The 19727-nt window shown below is 45.4% G+C and overlaps 2 protein-coding genes across 2 annotated transcripts; one reads left to right on the forward strand and one right to left on the reverse strand.

Annotated features, from left to right (window-relative positions):
- The first annotated feature begins 5811 nt into the window (after positions 1-5811).
- LOC101768034 (aquaporin PIP1-2) lies at positions 5812-9159 on the forward strand. The gene is made up of 4 exons (XM_004953331.4): positions 5812-6321; positions 7545-7840; positions 8180-8320; positions 8825-9159. The coding sequence occupies exons 1-4, from the start codon at positions 5985-5987 to the stop codon at positions 8918-8920; spliced, it is 870 nt and encodes a 289-aa protein (XP_004953388.1). The 5' UTR covers positions 5812-5984; the 3' UTR covers positions 8921-9159.
- Positions 9160-10626: 1467 nt separating this feature from the next.
- On the reverse strand, positions 10627-19721 carry LOC101768431 (mitogen-activated protein kinase kinase kinase YODA). Its single transcript, XM_012848984.2, has 13 exons — positions 19374-19721; positions 16943-17723; positions 16103-16840; positions 15362-15449; positions 15193-15255; positions 14845-15005; positions 14659-14734; positions 14178-14237; positions 13969-14076; positions 12796-13032; positions 12405-12496; positions 11339-12030; positions 10627-11002 (listed from the first exon to the last, which is right to left on the reverse strand). The coding sequence occupies exons 2-12, from the start codon at positions 17476-17478 to the stop codon at positions 11523-11525; spliced, it is 2667 nt and encodes an 888-aa protein (XP_012704438.1). The 5' UTR covers positions 17479-17723; positions 19374-19721; the 3' UTR covers positions 10627-11002; positions 11339-11522.
- Between the last annotated feature and the right edge of the window lie 6 nt (positions 19722-19727).

The raw sequence follows: 19727 nt of genomic DNA on the forward strand, positions 1-19727 counted from the left end.
ATACAAAGAGGATGCACATTCATGCTGAGCTTTGCCTTTTTGTATGATCTTATTCGTTATATAAAGAATGCTTATGAGTACAGTAACAGAACACTGGTCGTGAAGCTCCTGCATAATACAGGGGCACAGTTCAAGTCTCCTGTGCCCCTCCTAAAGAAGAGGAAAGACTAAAGATGGGCGGGGTCACGAAAGAAACCGTATTTTATTCTTGGCGATTGTTTGGGGGGGGGGGGCAAGGGTTGGTGCCGCAGTAGTGCGCCGAACGACCCCCAGGCTCGTCGGAGTTTGGTGATTCTCCCACCGGAATCGCCGGAATCCTCGTCGTCTGCTGGTCCCATCGTCCAGAGGTCAAGGGTAATTGGAAAGTCGGAGGAGCTAGAGCCGTAAGTGGCTCGCGATGGAAGCTGGAGGCAGGGAGCCAGGGAGCCAGGGACCGGGGGCCGATGGTGGCGGAGGCGGAGGCGGAGCTAGCGGCGCCGGCGACCTTGCCGTTGCCGGTTACCGGCCCCAAAAATTTGTAAATAGGACCCTAATTTGATCGCGACTATTAATCGCGATCCGAATATTTTCAAAATAGACCCTGGTTATTTTCAAATAGACCCTTATTTGATCGCGATTAATAGTCGCGATCCGATTTTTTCCAGAAATACCCTTGTTATTTTCATATATACCCCTGATTTGGATCGCGGTTATTAATGGCGATCCGAATATTTACAAAAAGACCCTGATACTTTACATATAAACCCCTAATTTGGATCGCGGTTATTAATGGCGATCCAAATATTTGTACAAAGACCCTGGTTATTTGCAAAGATATCCCTGATCTCTCTCTCTGCTCCCCGGCAGCACCATCCGACCGTCCGCCGGCGTCGCGCCGGCGCCGCCGTCCTACTCGCCTTCCGCCATGGATGGAACCGCAAATTCCCGCTACAGCCATCCCTCCCCTCGCTCAAGCCCTAGCACTGTCCAGTTCTCTACTTCTCTGCGCAGTGCGCACCCGCGGCAATGCAGGAAGCATGCGCTTGGTTCGCCGGCATCCGAGCCACGCGATTGAGCTCACGCCGGAGCCGCGCAGGTCGACACAGCGGCGGTGATATACAGCATCCGCAACCTACGGACCTACCCAATCGATGGGGCTATGCTCTAGTGTGTTGTGCAATCTCTTCCAAGTTCCAACTGCATGCACGGTTTGCACGCCTGTCCATTAAGATGCCGATGAACCTGTTCTTCAGAGTTTCGATTTCGCTGCCAAATTTGTCCGGAAGAAATCGATCCTCTGATGCTTTAGCAGAAGACCCCAGTGCGAATGCGAGTGCTCTTTTTCAAAAAAAAAAAAACATTGCTGGAGTGCTGGGAAAGGCCCAAGCACCAAGCGGGCCATGTCCGGAGAATGGGCTCGAAACGTAAGCCGGCGAAGACAACAGAGGCGGCGAAATTCTTCTGCGAGAGAGTCAGCGCCTTCTTTTGATCTTTCGTTGGAAAAATTTTATGTTTAGTACGGGCGAAGAACCGACCATGTTGACATAAATGCCATGCCCAGGCTCGCGTGTTCCACAGCGTTGTCAGCCACGGCGCTGTACGCACCGCTATTCAGCCTGTTCGTTTCAGCTTATTCAACCAGCTTATCAGCAGCCAAATAGTATTTTTCTCTCACAACAAATCAGCCATTTCAACTTTTCAGCCAGCTTATAAGCTGAAACGGACGGAACGGAAGGATCTAGTATCACAGCGGCAGCGACCATCAACTCAGAAAAGCTTCCTTTCCTACTATTTTCTGGACGGTTCTTCCCGATTCCGCCCAGGATTAGCCGTATCTGAAGAAAGAGCTTGTGCTGAACTTTGCCGAACGGCCAGCCACATTCAGAAGCTACGGAAGATACACACGGCACGGGTGTGGCCAGCGTCCATTCCATTCCATGGCGCCTCGCCGAGCACGACTGCACGAGGGAGACAGGAGAGAGGGTCGACAGCGGGGCTCCAACGGAGACGTCGTCCTCACGCTCGGACTCGAGAGAGGAGCGAACCATCAATCATATACTCCTATGCACGCAGCGCAGCAAAGCACTGAAAGCAGCATCGCCGGGATGGAGAATCGCAAATCATGCAGCAACGACTGGTTCGGTCGCCAACTGTTCGGCTGGCAGTGGCAGCGGACCCCTGGCATCTCTATTTTAGTTGCACGAACAAAAAGAATCGACAGGTGTGTGTGTCTTCGCCTGCATGGTCTGTACACTCTGTAGTAGCATTGGATAAGGGCATATTCCGCGATCTTCACCCTGTTTGCAGAAACTTGCAATTTGCAATTGAGTTCATCACATGAGCTAGCCTTTTCTGCTTTTGTTCCGTGAACAAAGTTGAGAGTTGAATCCATAGTAGGAATATTTGGTAGCAGGGATTCCAGGGAATGAAGCTGAGCCAGTCATTCGCAGCATGACCAAACCACCAGCACCCGCCGCCCCAACCCACAAGCGTGTCAGCCAGGCAGTGGTTGGGCCTTTTGTCACTAAACTAATCCGGCCGATAACCTTTTCATATTCTAATGAGAGTGGATTCATCAGTTCCTCCCATTTGCAGCCAATCATTCGAGCTCGGTCGGCTGGCCATATCCAAATCCCGAACACCATGGTTCCACCAAGAGATTTTAAAAATAGCAGTGGAGGCAACGGAACAGGAGTACAGGACCCACGGCGGGCTGACGACAACGGCGCGGTAGTTGGCGGTGGTGGCGCCGCCCCGGACCTCCGAGCCATCCATGATCACGCGGGCGGCGGCCGGTAGTACGTGTGTGGCGCGCACGGCAGGGCCGGTGGTGGAAGGGTTGTGATAGCTGAGAAGCCAGTCTAGGGGGGGCAAATCTGACGTGGGCTCATCACCGAATATCATCTGGAAACCTTTGACATTATGAAGGCTGCAGTTCTGCACATGCTATGTACTTACGCCACCATCAGAGAGGACGTGTGCCACATGAAAAGCCGTTAGTGGATGAAAACCACAGCTGAAAAAATAAGCTCGTACTACTGTATAAAAACTCTTCTTCTCTGGCGACATTTCTTATTGACTACTGTTCACCCGGGGAAATTTCGTTTACCTGCTGCTTGGCAATTGGCATCGTTGAAAATGACAATTTTAATTCAGGCTACAAATTCCAGGGACGGAGCTTCCCGTCCTGTCCTGGAATCCCGGCTTCTCCTAGGGTGTGTTTGGTTACTGGGTTGTAGTGGGTCGGAATGGGTTCGACCCATATTATCCCGTGTTTGGTTGAAAAAGGAGGTGGGTTGGGTCCAACCCAGATGGGAATATTCCCACGAGATCCGGGTCCGCTGCATTCCTCCAAAACGGAGGAACCACGCCGACCCAGATGGACGCCGTGCTTCTCCGTCTCCGCACTTGCCCGCACACCGGCCGTCGAGGAGGCGGGCGGCCCGGCGAAGGCGGCGGTCGGCGCCGGGCGACAAGGAGGCGGCCGGGAGGGAGAGAGCGGGCGGCGCCCGGCGTAGGGAGGGAGCGGTCGGCCCGGCGGAGGCGGCGGTCGGCGCCGGGCGACGAGGAGGCGGCCGGGAGGGAGGGAGCGGGCGGCGCCCGGCGGAGGCGGTGGTCGGGGAGGGGGCGCAGGCCAGCGGCGGGGGCCGCTGGCGGCCAGCCGTGGGGCGCAGGCCGGCGGCGGGGAGGGGGCGCAGGCTGGCGGCGGGGGCCGGCGGCGGGGAGGGGGCGCAGGCTGGCGGCGGGGGCCGGCGGCGGGGAGGGGGCGCAGGCTGGCGGCGGGGAGAGCAGGGGCCGGCGGCGGGGAGGGGGCGCAGGCCGGCGGTGGGGAGCAGGGGCCGGCGGCCGGGCAGGAGGAGCTCGCCAGGAGGATGAGCAGGAGCGGACCGTGAGGGAGGAAGAAGAAGATAAGGAAAAAAAAGAGAGGTTGACAGGTGGGCCCCGCAGCTGACAGGTGGGGCCCACAACTAACGGTGTTAAAAAGACATCCACCCAATCCTCTCAATCTCTCCAACCAAACAAAAGACTGGGTTGGCTCCAACCCACTCATCCAAACACGGGATGGGTCGGCTCCAACCCATAAAAGTGGGTCGGCTCCAACCCAACCCACATCGTCCCAAAACCAAACACACCGTGCCCTCCTGCCCACGCTTCCGTCTGCAGGAGTGGAGCGGGACGAACGATTGCCCTTGCCCTCAATCATCAAGCGCGCTTCGGTGTAAAGATTCCCCGTCCGTAGCTGTAGCTTGGCTGCATGGGGCCCCCTGAATCGCTGGAAAATCTGCACGATTCCAGGCCCGTTGATTGCAACGCAATCACTGTTAGCGTCTCGCCCTCCAAAAAAAAAAAAAAAGCTGTTAACGTCTCCCAGCCTTTCAAAAAGAGCAGCTGCAATGCAAGTACCCTTGTTGCAGCTCTCTGCTCGCTTTGGCAGAGCCGCAGCAACTTTTTACACTCCCCCCTGCAGTAGATTTCCAGTACATTTTGCAGCACGGTTCATGGGTTCCTTGCCCAACCGGATAGGTCTGCAGGTTTCTGGTCCATGAGGGCTTTTTGACTCTGGAAAGGAGAAACAACGCGCGCACTTGCGCAGCATACGGATCATGGGATATCTGATTGTATCAGGATATGGTTTTATTAAAAAAAAAGTATCAGGATATGGGCACTGTCACTTGTTCCACTGAAGATAACATTTCAGAACACCGTCCTTAATTCTTTTTGGAACAATGGCCAGGATTGTTTCCTCGGTAAGTTGCTGAACCTTTGGGGTGAATTGCACTGCAGTTCCTCCCCCCCCCCCCCCCCCCCCCCCCCCCCCCGGTGATGCTTCTGGAGAACCATACGGAATAACAAAGCAAAGAGGTTAGGTTCACGTTCCATCACTCGTCCAAAAAAGCGATGAATGAAATCATGCCCCGCTAGCACATGTTAAAAGCAACAACAGGAACAGTAAACTCTGTGCCGTAGGCCACTCCCAGTAGTGCTGCCATCCTACTTTTGTCAGTGTATCTGTTTGAAGCCGACGATTACAATTCATAATTTCACATGTAGCACGACGCTGGAACAGTAAGCAGAGGACAGCCACAAGTGATAACAAAAAGGTAGAGGACAGCGTTGCTCGAATGGGTGAGCTATAGCTATAAACAATTCGCAGCCGACGGACGGCAAACCACACACAAATTTCTCAACAATTCTTTCCTTGCCGCGTCGCTGTCCTGCGTGGCGGAGGGCTGTGACCTTTGGATCAGTGCGCTCGGCGCTGCCCTTTGTGGCTTCGGATCCCGGACAGAGACAAGAGAATCCTTCGAAGTGAGGAAAAGGCTCACGGAGCCTAGCAAGGATGAGTGCAGCAAAAGAATGCTGCAAGCAAGTATATCTCTTTCCCACAGGAAGTAAAAGAAACATAAAGAGGAAAAACCAATGCAATCCATACTCAATCAGTGCACCCCCTTGAATTTTTTTTAATGAAATATGAACCATTTCTTTCACCAATTCTGCATCATCACCTTGGAATTTGGATAGACGCTAAAAAATTTCTAGCTCCATCCTTCCGTTCCATACTTTTTTCTCATTTCAAAGTTTCTGCACATCAATTTTCTCGCTCGAAACCAAATTTTTTTTCAAATATTCAAATTGGATAATCCTAGAAATAATACTACAAGTACAACGAGAGAAAACGGCATCTAACCAACCGCCAGTCTGCCCCCACTGCCAGTGGGTCCCATCACCCACTCCCGTGCTCGCCACCTTCTCTTCCTTTCCAGAAGACCAGAACCACCTCCTCATCAGTGCCCTTCTGAAAAACAAAGGAAAAAAACCAGTGTCTTCCTCACTCACTCTCCACGCACTAGCCGTCCAGCTCCCGAGCTCCCTGCACCCTGCGTCTCTGCCTGCCTTTATAATCCCCCCGTGCCACACCACCGCACAGACACACACCGCTGCTTCAAGAAACCAACGAGGCCAAACGCGCAAGGGAAGAGAGAGAGAGAGAGGAGAGAGATCAGATGGAGGGGAAGGAGGAGGACGTGCGCCTGGGCGCCAACAAGTTCTCGGAGAGGCAGCCCATCGGGACGGCGGCGCAGGGCGCCGGGGACGACAAGGACTACAAGGAGCCCCCGCCGGCGCCGCTGTTCGAGCCCGGGGAGCTCAAGTCCTGGTCCTTCTACCGCGCGGGCATCGCCGAGTTCGTCGCCACCTTCCTCTTCCTCTACATCACCATCCTCACCGTCATGGGCGTCTCCAAGTCCAACTCTAAGTGCGCCACCGTCGGCATCCAGGGCATCGCCTGGTCCTTCGGAGGAATGATCTTCGCGCTCGTCTACTGCACCGCCGGCATCTCAGGTCAGCTCTCCTTCCTTCTTGCTGTGGCTTCAATTCTTTCCAGCCAACTTCTTGTTGACTTAATTTTACTGTAATTGCTGCACAAGATTTTGCTTCGATTCGTCTTGACCCTTTTTGCTATGGCTAATTTCTAGTGTAGTGAACGGAACCTGTTCTTTAGCTTGCTTATCTCAGTAGTAATCCTCCATGGTAGTGACTTAGTAACGCACGTAGTGTGCAATTCCGAGATATTGCATCAAAGGAGTTTAGAATCCATGAGAAACTTGTATAGGTAACAATCCACTATGCTATATAGCTCTGGCATATTAAAGTTATGCGACTTTCACAAGGCTACTATTGAATATACTGCTCTACAGTCAGTGACCCTAAAGAAGATGGAAAACAAGATGATTTTTGTTGTTTTAATTGAAATTAGTAGGTCAAAATATGTTACATTTCTTATTTCTTGTTCAAACAGTAGCTTAAAATTCCGTGCCTTTATCTTCTATTTTCTTCATTTGTTTCCAGCATATAGCAATTTACAGTTATCTGCCATCAGTACGGGGATTAGCAGCCCCCTGCTTAATTCTTTTTTTTTTATGAAAGAAACCAGATCTTAAGCCAGCTCCCTTTGGCTTCTAATTTGTACAGCCTTTCTTGCACCTCGAGGGATTTGTCCTTATTGTAATAAATATATTCCATTAGCATACTGTACTACTTTAGCATGTGCTGCTTGTTATTATGCAAAGGCATCCTCAACCGCAAGTGGTAGTTCATTTTTGATGCAGCACTTCATTCCACAGTCTCCTCAGTAGTGCTTCAAAGTTTAAAACGCAAAAGGCACCATTTTGAGTGTCTACCCACAAAAAAAAAAGTTGAGTGTCACTCACTCAACGTAAACAGGGACATGGCAAATAAGAAGAGTAAACTGCAGTCGATCCTTTGTAATTGTGAGGATTGTACATAGAAAACTATAGGAAAATTTTGCTACATCAATTAACTAACTTATAGTAGTCCTGAATAGTCCATATGGGCAATTAAACATGTATTGTTGTGAATTTGTACTGCAGTACTTAAAATTATTTACTCCTGTTTTGTATATTGATTCTTAATCTCTGGTACTACCTCTCAAAATATCAAATTGTGAAAGAACGTATGCTATATTGCTATTCTGCAAGCATAAACCACAAAACGACTGCAACAATCAAGGGCACTACTAATGGTTCTACTTGCAACCGCAACAGGAGGGCACATCAACCCGGCTGTGACTTTCGGGCTGTTCTTGGCCAGGAAGCTGTCCCTGACTAGGGCCATCTTCTACATAATCATGCAATGCCTGGGTGCCATCTGTGGAGCTGGAGTGGTGAAGGGCTTCCAGCAGGGACTTTACATGGGCAATGGCGGTGGTGCCAACGTCGTCGCCCCCGGCTACACCAAGGGATCAGGGCTTGGTGCTGAGATTGTTGGCACCTTCGTCCTGGTCTACACCGTGTTCTCGGCCACTGACGCCAAGAGGAACGCCAGGGACTCCCATGTTCCTGTAAGTACTGCTGCTGCTTGATTTCCCTAGTTTGTTCAATTGTTGGAGTTCTTCATCAATTAATTTAGCTTATCACATATATGTTATTTAGTCGACATTTGCAACTAAAATCTTATATGACAGTGTTGTAATTTGTGTTCTGAATTTCTGATGTTCAACTTAATTAATATACCTCATACAGTATGCATGTAAGTATTTATTGTCTTTGACATTAAGAAGCCGCATGTAATGAACTTATGCACTCTAGGTCCTATGAATTGAAAATATATGCATTCTTTTCATTACATATTTTCATGTTTGTGCTAATGCTTACCATGAATCCTTATTTGGTGAAAACAGATCCTTGCCCCACTACCAATTGGGTTCGCGGTGTTCCTGGTCCACCTTGCCACCATCCCCATTACTGGCACTGGCATCAACCCAGCTAGGAGTCTTGGCGCTGCCATCATCTACAACAGGGAGCACGCCTGGAGCCACCATGTGAGTGGAACCCCCTCTTCAGTCCTCTTCTCACCCACTTTCCATTTCCAGTGGTTTTGTTACCTACTCGCACTGAAATGTCTCCATCCAAAATATCAGACATGCAACCACCGTCTTTCCATTGTGCAACAAATATAGTGGCATGTTCTGGAAAGTCTGTTCTAATTCTAACTAGGTTCTGTATTTATTCTCACCTCACCTATGTGAAATATTTTTTGTGACCAAACTACCGGTAATCATTCACTCACCAAACTACTAAAATGATGCAGACAGAGTGTGGCATGCCATTGACAGGCATGACCTATAACTACATTGCTCTGGCCTCTGAGGCTCTGTGTTAATCTTATCACAAAGGCTTGTCTCAATCCATGTAGTTGGCATGTATTAATCTAGGCTGTGTTTGGGATATGATATCATTCTGGTCCTTTGCTAACGTACATTTAATCGCCTATCGATGCCGAAGAGTTGGTATAACCTTGTTCCTGTTCCTATCATTGTTTGCAGTGGATCTTCTGGGTCGGCCCCTTCATCGGCGCTGCCCTGGCTGCTATCTACCACCAGGTGATCATCAGGGCCATCCCGTTCAAGAGCAGGTCTTAAGCTGCGACGGCCCCGCACGCCGAGACATGCCAGCCCGAAGAAAAGAACGAGCGTCTTCCTCTCTGATGTCTTGTGTGCCCACGCCTAGTATCTCTGTCGATTCCTCGCCTCTCTTCACGACTGCTGCGCTGTTCTGTTAATCTGAACCCAGAACCTGTGTATTTCTGTACCGAGCTCTTGTTTGCTTTTCTATCGTGGAGATTTAAGTTATGGCCATTTGTTGCAAGAGTTCCCGTCCAGCTGCTCTCTGTGTGTTGGGATCTTGGCAAGAAACGACAGATATCATGTGAAAATGCGAATCGATCAAGTGAAATTCCACGAAAGACATCGAATTTGGATTCTTCTTAGTTCTAAGATACGCATCCGGACCACCAGTTCTAATAACATCATAACATGACAGAAAGCGGCCTCCAGAACAGAAATCTGAACAGTGCATAGCGACAACACTCTTAATTGGAGACAGATGATAAAGAGGCAAGCTAGACATCGCGCAACCGTTGGTGGATCGAAGACGGGAAATTTTGCTCTAGGACATTGCTCAATGTTGATTTTTGCTGGTAGACATCACTCAAATGTGTCTTTGCCAGTAGACATCGATCAGTTGTGACTATTTGCCCACAGACACCATAGCCATTAAAATAATATTTTTTAGAAACAGAGAAGACATAGAAATCTAAAATGACTATATTGCCCCTAACCCCACCGCCACACGCCGCTGCAGCTTCCTCTAGTAGACAGCACGCATCTCATCGCATGTTCGCAGGATTATGCCAAGTACAGTTTGCAAGACTCAAGCAATGATCTATAAGCAACTAGCTTAGGAGCGTGGCATGTCACTTAAATCAAAAGAAAAAAAGTCACTCCTAATTACTCACTTTTGTTGTTCTTTTTAATGGATGTGCAAGTGCAATGCATTTGGTCTGAAACATAGCCTTTATCTGGCTACTAGCTTCAAATATGGTTTGATGCAGCGTGGGCTGCAGGGGCATTTTCGCCTATTCACTTATTTTCTCTCTCTTCAACTCTATAAAATTATTATTTTAACAATCATGGTGTCCGAGAGCAAATAGATACATTTGAATGATGTCCATGAGCAAAGATAAAATTGAATGGTGTCCTCCAGCAAACACCAACATTGAGGAGCGTCCTCCCAACAAATTTACCCATCGAAGAAGCTCCACTGCTCCGGTGCTGCAGCTTGATGAATCTGCAGTGGCGGTGGACCTGACCTGCTGCCGTGGTGGTGGCCTTCCCCCACCAGTCCAGCAGTGCCATGATTGGGGAGAGGACGAAGATGATGGACGACAGGTGTAAAAGAAGATGGTGGATGGGGGACCCGGGGCCTATCCTAACGCATCGCTGCCCGCGTACTCTACGCCACGGCACATGGGTTGTTCCTTGATGGCGTTGCATCGCAAGCCGCCAAGGTCCTTTCGAATCAAGGGTGCAGAACTGCAAATGCAAACAGCTGGTACAGGGTATCGGCGCCTTTTACCACTACCACATTTTCACCCTACCACTGGGTGGTAGACATGATATGATCCACCCCAGATGAAGCCATCATGACGTAGGCACACCAGGCGTGCATACGACCGTTTGGAAAGAGACTTTACAAGAAACAATTCATGCGACAAATAAAAACTGTGTTTCTGGAGGCGCATTGCAGATGGCTACACCTGGGGATGGCCAACATTTGGACAGGTTAATTTGATTAACAACTTAACATGATTTCCAGAGTAATTGATATGTTTAATGGATTGACCCGGTATTACAACAGCAGAAGCAACACTTTGCAGGGTGCACTGCAGCTGATTCATATGTAGCTGTTAAGTTTTTTTATAACAAAGAAAAAAGAAAAGAAAAGGGTGGTTAACGGCTCACTTGCTTTCTCCTGTGCAAAATATGGACTTCTAGTTGAGTCCCCTTCTGTACAATGGCCTTCAACCCCATAAAAGAAAACAAAAAAGAAAATGTTGTAGATACGGGAGTAAGAGTATACAGGTTCAGAGTCACTGTTTTGAGTCCTTCGGTATCTGGACAGTCTAGTATACAACATCCCCCACCTGATAGGGCATGTCTCACCTGTCATCAAGAATGCAATTCAACAAATTTCAGTGTGCACAGATTACATGAATAGAATATTGAATGGTGATGTGGAAGTAATCTAGGCATCAGAATTCATACAATAACCAACGCTCACAGTTTGACAACCAAGGCATACAGCCACATTTTAAGAAACAAAGGACTTGTTCTCCAAACTAACTATGCAAACTATGCTGTGTGTAAAGTAGTTGATAATGTGAAGAAGTTATAGCATGTTAATTTCTACTCTCAAGTCTACATGATAGATTGTAATTCTCTTCCTTCTCAAGTGAGACATAACCATTGAATACCAGAAAATTCTGACAAGGGACATACCTTTTTTGAAGTAATGGGATTGACATTGGAGAATCTTTATCCACTGCCAATTGTCAGCATCAGATATAATTAATGGACATCTCTTCTAATATGATACAATTAAAGGTTTCCACAAACCAGCTTAGAACCACTAGCTACCACATATGCCTGACTGAAAGCTTAAGCAGCAATTTTTGCTAGAGAATCAATGGCCATGATTGCGCCCAGGAGGACCAGATCTCAAATCCAGTGAAGGTTTTAGCTTCACATAATCCCCAAAGCTCTGCTGAGAGGATCGCTCGGAAGGCAATGGCCTATCATGCGAATCCCACACATTTGCATGTATCATCTTTCCAAACTGAGAGCTCAGGATGTCAGCTTCAGAGACTACCCTCTCCTGAATACCTGCTGAATGCTGTACTCGAACAAAACGTCCATGTACTGGATCAGCAGGCCGGCTAGGTAAGTGATCATCAAGACCTCTTGATGTAACTGTGAAGCCCTCATTTCTGTAAGCTGGTTGCCTCACATGGTTTAAAGGAATGGCTCCACTGCCACCAGTTAGAGGAGTGGAAGCACCCGAAGTAGTTCTGGGGCTAGAAATTGGAGAAGGTGACATTCTACCATTTTGATGTTGTGGAGATCTTGATCTCAGAAGAGGACTTCCACATGGAGATACAGGACAAGATATATTACTTCGTATATGGATATCACTGCATAGAGGCAATAATTAGAGGGAAGATATTTTCCATGGAGATAGACAAGAAACTTCACTGAATTGTATATTTTTTTGCCAGGAGCATTGGGTTGAGTTGATTGAAAACTAAGTTACAGCAAACTAGTATAGGCTACAGCAAATAGGAAAATGTAATTATTCTATGTGACAGCTATATACAGGTGGGTACTTTGTTGTTTAATCTCAAACAGAATAACATAAGTCACAGATTGAATGCAAATTAGGATATAATACGCTCCAGCAGATACCTAGTTTTGTTTACTGCTCCGTGAAAATTGCTTCATATGGACACATAAAAAGCATGAACTTATGTACTCAACAGATAAATTCAACAAAAATTGAATGACTTACCTATTTGCCAAAGAAAATTTGGCAGCTCTTCTCTGGAAAATCGACTGGCCTTCCAAACCAAGTGAGGACATATTTCTGGCATGCCCAACCACCTGAAACATCATGAGAGGCAAATAGAATGTAATGCAATCACATGAACAGCAATAACATAAAATAAGCAGCTGCTTGTCCATTGATATGGCATTATGGCTTTAATATTCCATGTAGGTCAGTGTGCTAGCGCACCTTGTAGACAAACGCTAATCTTTAACAGCCATAGAGAAAAATGAAAGGGGAAGGACGCTAAAACTAATAAATGCTTATATTTATGAAATTATCTGTAGGCTGAAGAAGCATGCCAGTTAATTAGTTGAACAATAAAATTGTTTCAGAAACAGTAAACAGTTGGTACCTTCGAATTTGTTTTGCAGGACATAACCGTCAACTGTTCCAGTGGATCAGAGGCAGCTGATTTTTCAAGTGGTGGTGCATTTCGTACAAATGGATGCTGCAAAAGATCCACTGCCGTTGGACGGCTGGATGGATCACGTTGCAAGCACTGTCTTATGAAGTCTTTCCCCTCTTCTGAGAGGTGATCTGGTATTGGTGGAAGCTCCTTACTGTTCCCTATCTTAAACATTGCGGCAATCTATGGAAAAAGTAAAAGGTGAAGAGCCATGTTAGCATCCAGATTCAAGAGGTTACAACTGATAAAAAGATGATTCTGATTATAAATTGCATCACCTTACAAAACAAAAGGTAACATAGTATCAATAGTATGAACTGCTCTGCCGAGCAACACTTCAAGATTGTTTTTTCAGTGATAAAAAAAAATCAAAGTGAAACTAGCTCTCTCACCATTCTTCAATAAATTCAGTAAGCATTACATGCACTTCCAAAGCTTACATGCAGCATAAGGACATAGTTCTTGAAGAATGCAGTTTATAATAGTATTTGGCTAGTCATGATATAAGAACAGTAAAAGCAGTGAAAGGACCTCTAGCCTAGTGGTTAGAGCACTTAGCATCCAGCAAGCCCAGGTTCAACTCTCCGTGGGAGCGAATTAAACGGGTATGGAATAAAAAATTATAAAAAAAATAGGTTGGGGCTTCCCCTACTAACTTCAAAGAACTGTAAAAGCATCAAGGCAGTAAAATGAAACAATTTGCCATGCTGAAAAAACAGTTTAAAATGTAGAATTGATTGAAGCTTAAACTAAAAAAGGCCAGAATTGTTTGACTTAGATGTCTTGGCTTACTATAAGAACCGTCCATGCACGCGAACAGAGAAAACCAGAATCGGTTGGTTTTTTAGAAAAGTAGTGAAAAAATGAAAAAAAAAGGTTAAAGTAAATGAACCCTCCATTTGCTGGTGACTCCAATATGAAACTTTTATACCTACTAGTTTTTAGATCTGTTCTATAAGAATCCCAGCCTGATTGCTAGTACCACTGTTGAACAGCTGATTGGCAATTAATGCAGTGGCAAAAAAAGATGCATCATGCATCTTACATGGCAAGTTATCCTAGCAACAGAAAATTTACATTACAGAAACAGAAGCCATAGCTTCAGGGTCTAACACTAACCCCTTCGTATTGACTCCATGGTGGTTTTGAGGTAGCCATCTCTAGGACTGTGCATCCTAAACTCCATATATCAACTGCAAGGTTACATCCACTAGAATTTTTTATAACCTGCATATTTGTCACAACATAAGCAATGAAGGCCAAGACTTTTAAACCCAACCAAAATAATTAAAGTAACGGAACAAACAATGCACGATTTGGAGCAATACCTCAGGAGCCATCCAATATGGGCTACCCTTAAATGAAAAAGGGCATTGCTGTCCATTGATCTAAGAAATAAAACAGCAAAACACATGTTTAGACAAGCTCACAGGTTAAAATCATGTATACTATATAAGAATCATCTTTTGAGGTGAGAAAAACATTCTCGAAATTTAGATGAAATTTAATACAAGCACTTAACCAAATAAACAATAAAGTTACAATAAAAACCTCAGTTAAGTTGGAGCCATATCTAAAAGCCAGAAGACAATGAAATCTAAGCCAGAAGATATGCTAACAGGAACAGCAGGGGCCAAAATAAAGTGGTCAATTCTTATCGAAGAAGTTGAGCCAGTGCAAGTAGTTATTAGTAGAGGTCCAGGTGCAAAAGGAAGGTACTACATTTCCTTCTGTGAAGATAAAATACTATCATTTGAATTTTGAGTTGTTTTCTACACATAGAGAGAGAAAAAGGAGCAGAAAACTTACATGTTTTGCCATTCCGAAGTCAGCAAGCTTCACACGACCATTAGGGTCAACCAATATGTTTGCGCCTTTGATGTCCCTGCACATTTAGGATGAGAATAAGTAGAAGCAAAGATTAAAAAAAGTTGCAAATCCCTAGCAGGCATACAATAATTGACTAAAAAAGGGTAACTATATAAATAATGTTACCTGTGTACTGTATTCTTTGCATGTAAATATGCTAGGCCCAAAAGTATTTGTTTAGTATAACTTCGAATTGCTTGCTCACCAAACTGCCCGTACTCTTGGAGAAGCTTATGTATAGATCCACCAGAAACATACTCGAGGTATATGTAAAGCTTATCATTAACCTGTTTTGAGTATAATACAGAGATGCATTTAGAAGAATCACAAGACTCACGGAGAAAAGTATATACATTTCTGCAGGTTCCATGCTTTTTTTTCCTTTTCCTGCTATTCACTACAGGAAGAGCGTAGTGAAGGGTAGGGAACATGGTCTATTAGCAGTAGATTACAACTAAAGGCAGCAGCTTATACCGTTTCAGATCCATAGTACCGCACAATGTTTGGATGCTGAAGTCGGCTCAGAAGTGATATTTCCTGTGAAATGAAATAATAATGTCAAAAGAGAAGGTACAACATAAGGAGTCATGATAAACAAGTGGAGTTTTCAATGTTGAGTGTGAACATGTAGAAAACACCATACCTGGCACAGCTGCTTTGCGCTTTCTTTTGATTTAGGATCATCTGAGAAAAGGGTAACCTCCTTCATAGCACACATTTCACCTTTATCACTGAAATAAATGACAATAAACAATTAAAATGAAGAAACAAATGATGATCCAGTACAACAAAACATTCAGTGCACATAGTAAAGACAGATGATAACTAGAGTTATTGTGATCAGACATATAATGCTGTCACAGGACCACTTCATCAATGATAAAAGGAATGAGGATACCACCCAAGAAAAAAATTTAAAATCCAGAGTAATTCATTACTGCTTATATAACAATATATGTCATATTCTAGCGCAAACTTCTTGCAGCACAAATAGATAATCTGGATTTTTTTAAGGTAAAGCATTTGCGCCAATGACTCCTTCCAAATATACCAATATTAACCATGACGTGTGATTTCACCACAAACACGTGATAGATTGCAAGAGAAATTTTGAGTAGACAATAATGCTGAGTGCAGATAGTAACTTGCTAAAACATCATCATTTATGTGAGAGGCTGGCAGCACTTGAAATAAATCCTCGAGAAAGAGAGAGCAGAAAATTGAACATTCAAAACTCACATAAAATCTGACTTAGTGGCTACAAAAAACTGAAGATTTGATAAACATAAGTCAATTTGTAAAAAATTATATTATAACTTCAATCAACATACAAATTGAAATGAGTATAATCCAGTTCCATGCATGGAAAGAGCAAAAGGCATACCTGTTAAAACCAACATATACATGGCCAAATGTCCCACGGCCAATCAGTTTTCCCTTCTTCCACCGTGATCCAGGACTGGGTGGATTTTCTGTTCTACCAGGACTACGAGATATAGGACTAGTTGGGGTAGAGTTGTTTGGCAAAAAGGTGGAACTATTAGAGATGCTCAATGGCGGAAGCGGCAATCTGTGGGTTTGCTTCTTCTTCCCTTCAGCATGTCGACTTGTTGGAGATTCAGGAGCCACCCCACCAGCCCTTGGATGCAAAGGAGAGACACTTCCACTATGCACCCTAGAACTTGGACCAGGACTTGTCATTCTTGGGCTCGGAATTGGTGAACACTCTGGACTACCGCGGCTAGGCTGCCAAAAGAGCTGGGCTAGCATATCACCTCCCACTGAATTATGCCCAGATGTCTGACCAGAACCTGGACTGGAGCACTGACCAGACCCAAGGAAAGTTACGTCTGCATGAGGCTTCACTGCCCAAAAAGCTGAAGTTGGAATCTGGTCGGGACATATAATTCTTGGGCTTCGAGTAGGACTTGACATCAAACTATTGGGAGCACTCTCCAAGGTAATTTGCCTTGGGCCTTGTAAATTGGATTGATAGCTGTCAGCAACAGTACCTCTTGGAGATGTTGACAGAATTTGGTTACTGAGAAAGGTATTGTTTGGCTTTGCAACATCTTTGGTGCTCTTTCTGGTGATAGCACTAGAAAGCTCTCTGTGCACAACACTTCACAAGCAGAGTATTCAAAATTCGTAAGCATGAATTCAAGTAATTACAAAAAACATATTGAAAAGAAGATGGACTTATTCATGGCACCTGAGAGCATACCTTGAACTATTTGTTGCAGTAATTCTAGTGGCATTTTCAGTTTCATTTCCCACAGGGCTCTGAAGCCGAGAATCTCCTGGATCATCACTATCAATAGAACAGTTGCTGGAGACAGAAGCAGTAGCCTCTTCAGCAACGGGTTCAGTAGCTTCAGGTCTTTTTTGAGGCCGAGGGAGTGGTAGCAGGTGTCCTTTGCCACGCTTTTCCAAAGTGGATTTTGAGTCGGTAATATCAGAAATAGTGCGTGTCACCCTAGCACGTGATCCAGGAAGAGGAAGTGGTTGCGCATGTGGTCTATCTACTGCAAAGCTCTGACACCGAGAAACCTCTTTTGAAGGGGATGTTGAGCGGGATTGGGCAGTGGACCAGCAACCTTTGTCACCAGCTGTGTCTTTACCATGTCTACGACTCCCTCGTGATTTTCTGCTTCCCTTTTGCTCATTTGAACTTATGAGACGCTGAAATGTGTCAATGAGGTTTTCTTTGGCAGTCTTTTTCACTTCTTTGGATGAAGATTTTCCCCACCATGTTGGCATACTGAATATAGAATGCGCTGTAGAGGATTTATTTATATACTCATAGCGAGGTCATGCAGATTGATCAGCTACCATGCTATGACAAATAGCTAGAGATGGCGAGGATGAGAATTAGGGTACTTCAACAAAGCCGTAGACCCACAATGAACCTTCCACACAATGGAACACTGAGGTGTTTAAATTTCCTGTTTTTGCTTCGTCAAGTAATACAAAATTTCAGCTCAGCGCCGTCTCCACCTCAAAGTCTGAAACCACATCCATAAGACAGGCGATATAATAAGAATAATGCAGCACTGAAACAAAATATCAAGAAAACTTCTTAAGCCGACTGCAATAGTTTTTTTTTTGGTAAAGATGGCATCCCCATTTCCATTGATCAGATGGAAATTCCAGAGTACATACAATGATGCAACAGAAACAGATAGAGACCCACACAATTCAGTTTCAAAATTTATGAATTCAAGTGGATAAATGGCATCCTGACCGTACCTCCATGAAATCGGAAGGCACAGTCCAAAGGCGGACCCACCAGCTGAATAGTGCTGTTGGGTCTGACCATGGATCCACCTAATAGTGCATCCCTTAATTGCATAAATACGACTACTTATACCAATAAAAGCATAGTGAGGCTAATTTTGGTACTTCTATAATCTATATCTATAGGTAAGTACATAACCATACTAGCATAAAAGGCATGAATCAAGCCAATCCAGGGTTTATTGTATACCCTGTAAGCATCAACAATTGTGACCACTCTCCTAGATACCCCTATTTTAGATTAAAAGCATCTAAAGATTATGTGCTGCACTGAAACATGGTCAACACTATAGATTCTTCAAAGTAAAAGGCATATTGACTAGAAAATGTGGGTCAGATTTTGATGCTGCAGTTCAGACTTGGACAACACACACACAAACACATATGGCATAGCATAAATAAAAATAGTTGATATTACTCATGTATATATCATCCGATATAGATTAGAAACATCTGCAGATTAATAAATGTATTGAAATATAGTAGACGAACTACTAAAAAGTAAAGGATCATTTTGACTTATCATGATGATGTTTTGTAATTGTTCGTGAAAGTATGCACGGCTCCAACAATAAGGCAAATAAATGAAGAGCGCCAGCTGCTCTAAAAAGAAATCTCAAGGCAATAAGAACACGCTTTTTTTCCTTGGTACCAGTAATTGAACCCCATGTAGGAACATATATATAACATAGTGAGCGAGTTGCTAAATTTTCATCAATTGCTTAGATGCAAAAGGGTAAATAATGGGGAAAATTAATTTCTAAGCTCAAGGTCATCTTCTAGGACCAAAAAATTCACCGACAATGCTAACAGGCAGAAGGACATAGCATCCAATCAAACTATGATCATATGAAAAAACACTAGTCATACAGAATGCAGATTTCTCTCAGAACTTTCACGCAATAACCATTCCAGTCAGTATATTATTTATTGCTGGCACTGGCATAAAATATGCACAATCCATTCTGTACCATTCATATTGGTGGCATAAACTACCACGCTAACTCGCTCTAACGTATAACAACAATAAGTATACTGATAAACTCAGCTAACTTCTATACAAATTGGAACTTATGCAAGAACAGACTAAACGTGGGGCGGATGAGTCGACACTCCAGATTTTTGTAAAATAAACTGCACATGATCGTGCCCACGAAGAATAGCAGCCTAATCGAACTATGGATGGACTAGAATAGCGCACCAGGTAGCAAGCAAATCCTCCACTAGCTGAGTGTACAGGACGTAAGATTCCGATTTGATTGCTCACAGTCGCAGCAGTCAAAACGGCCCCCGAAACAGCACGAAGTCGAAGAACAATCTACCCAAGCAAAGCAACCAAGCAAGCCAGGGTCACGTACCAGCAAAAACGAAGAAACCAGTCCAGGCCCGGATGGATCTCCAGTCCACCCCAGTCAGGTAGCACTAGAGCGGGCAACAGAGGTGGAGGTGGTTGCCACCTCCCGCCCAAGCAGCGAAGCCGGCGGCGGAAGGAGACCTGGCCCGCCGCACCCGGTCGCCTGTAGGCACCGAGGCTCGCCGGCGCCGAGGCACGGCAAATCGCGACGGAGAGAAAAAACACACCGACGGCGGACGAATTCGGGGAGGAATCGGGCAAGCAGGGCGGGCGCGCGAGCGGAGCGGAGGAGGAATCTGGGGAGGGATCGGGGGGAGGACCGCGCGAGAGGGAATGCATGACGCGGGGGGCGGGGAAA

This window comes from Setaria italica, chromosome I, assembly GCF_000263155.2.
Source record: "Setaria italica strain Yugu1 chromosome I, Setaria_italica_v2.0, whole genome shotgun sequence".
NCBI classification, from domain to species: domain Eukaryota; kingdom Viridiplantae; phylum Streptophyta; class Magnoliopsida; order Poales; family Poaceae; genus Setaria; species Setaria italica.

Bases quoted from the DNA above. Each gene is read 5' to 3' on its own strand.
- LOC101768431 (XM_012848984.2), bottom strand. From the start codon at position 17,478: ATGCCAACATGGTGGGGAAAATCTTCATCCAAAGAAGTGAAAAAGACT. The intron at 15,006-15,192 runs GTATAAGCTGCT...TACTCAAAACAG, and splicing joins GGTACTATGGATCTGAAACG to GTTAATGATAAGCTTTACAT. The intron at 13,033-13,968 runs GTTAGTGTTAGA...CTTTTTCCATAG, and splicing joins CATGGAGTCAATACGAAGGG to ATTGCCGCAATGTTTAAGAT.
- LOC101768034 (XM_004953331.4), top strand. From the start codon at position 5,985: ATGGAGGGGAAGGAGGAGGACGTGCGCCTGGGCGCCAACAAGTTCTCG. The intron at 7,841-8,179 runs GTAAGTACTGCT...TGGTGAAAACAG, and splicing joins CCAGGGACTCCCATGTTCCT to ATCCTTGCCCCACTACCAAT. The intron at 8,321-8,824 runs GTGAGTGGAACC...CATTGTTTGCAG, and splicing joins AGCACGCCTGGAGCCACCAT to TGGATCTTCTGGGTCGGCCC.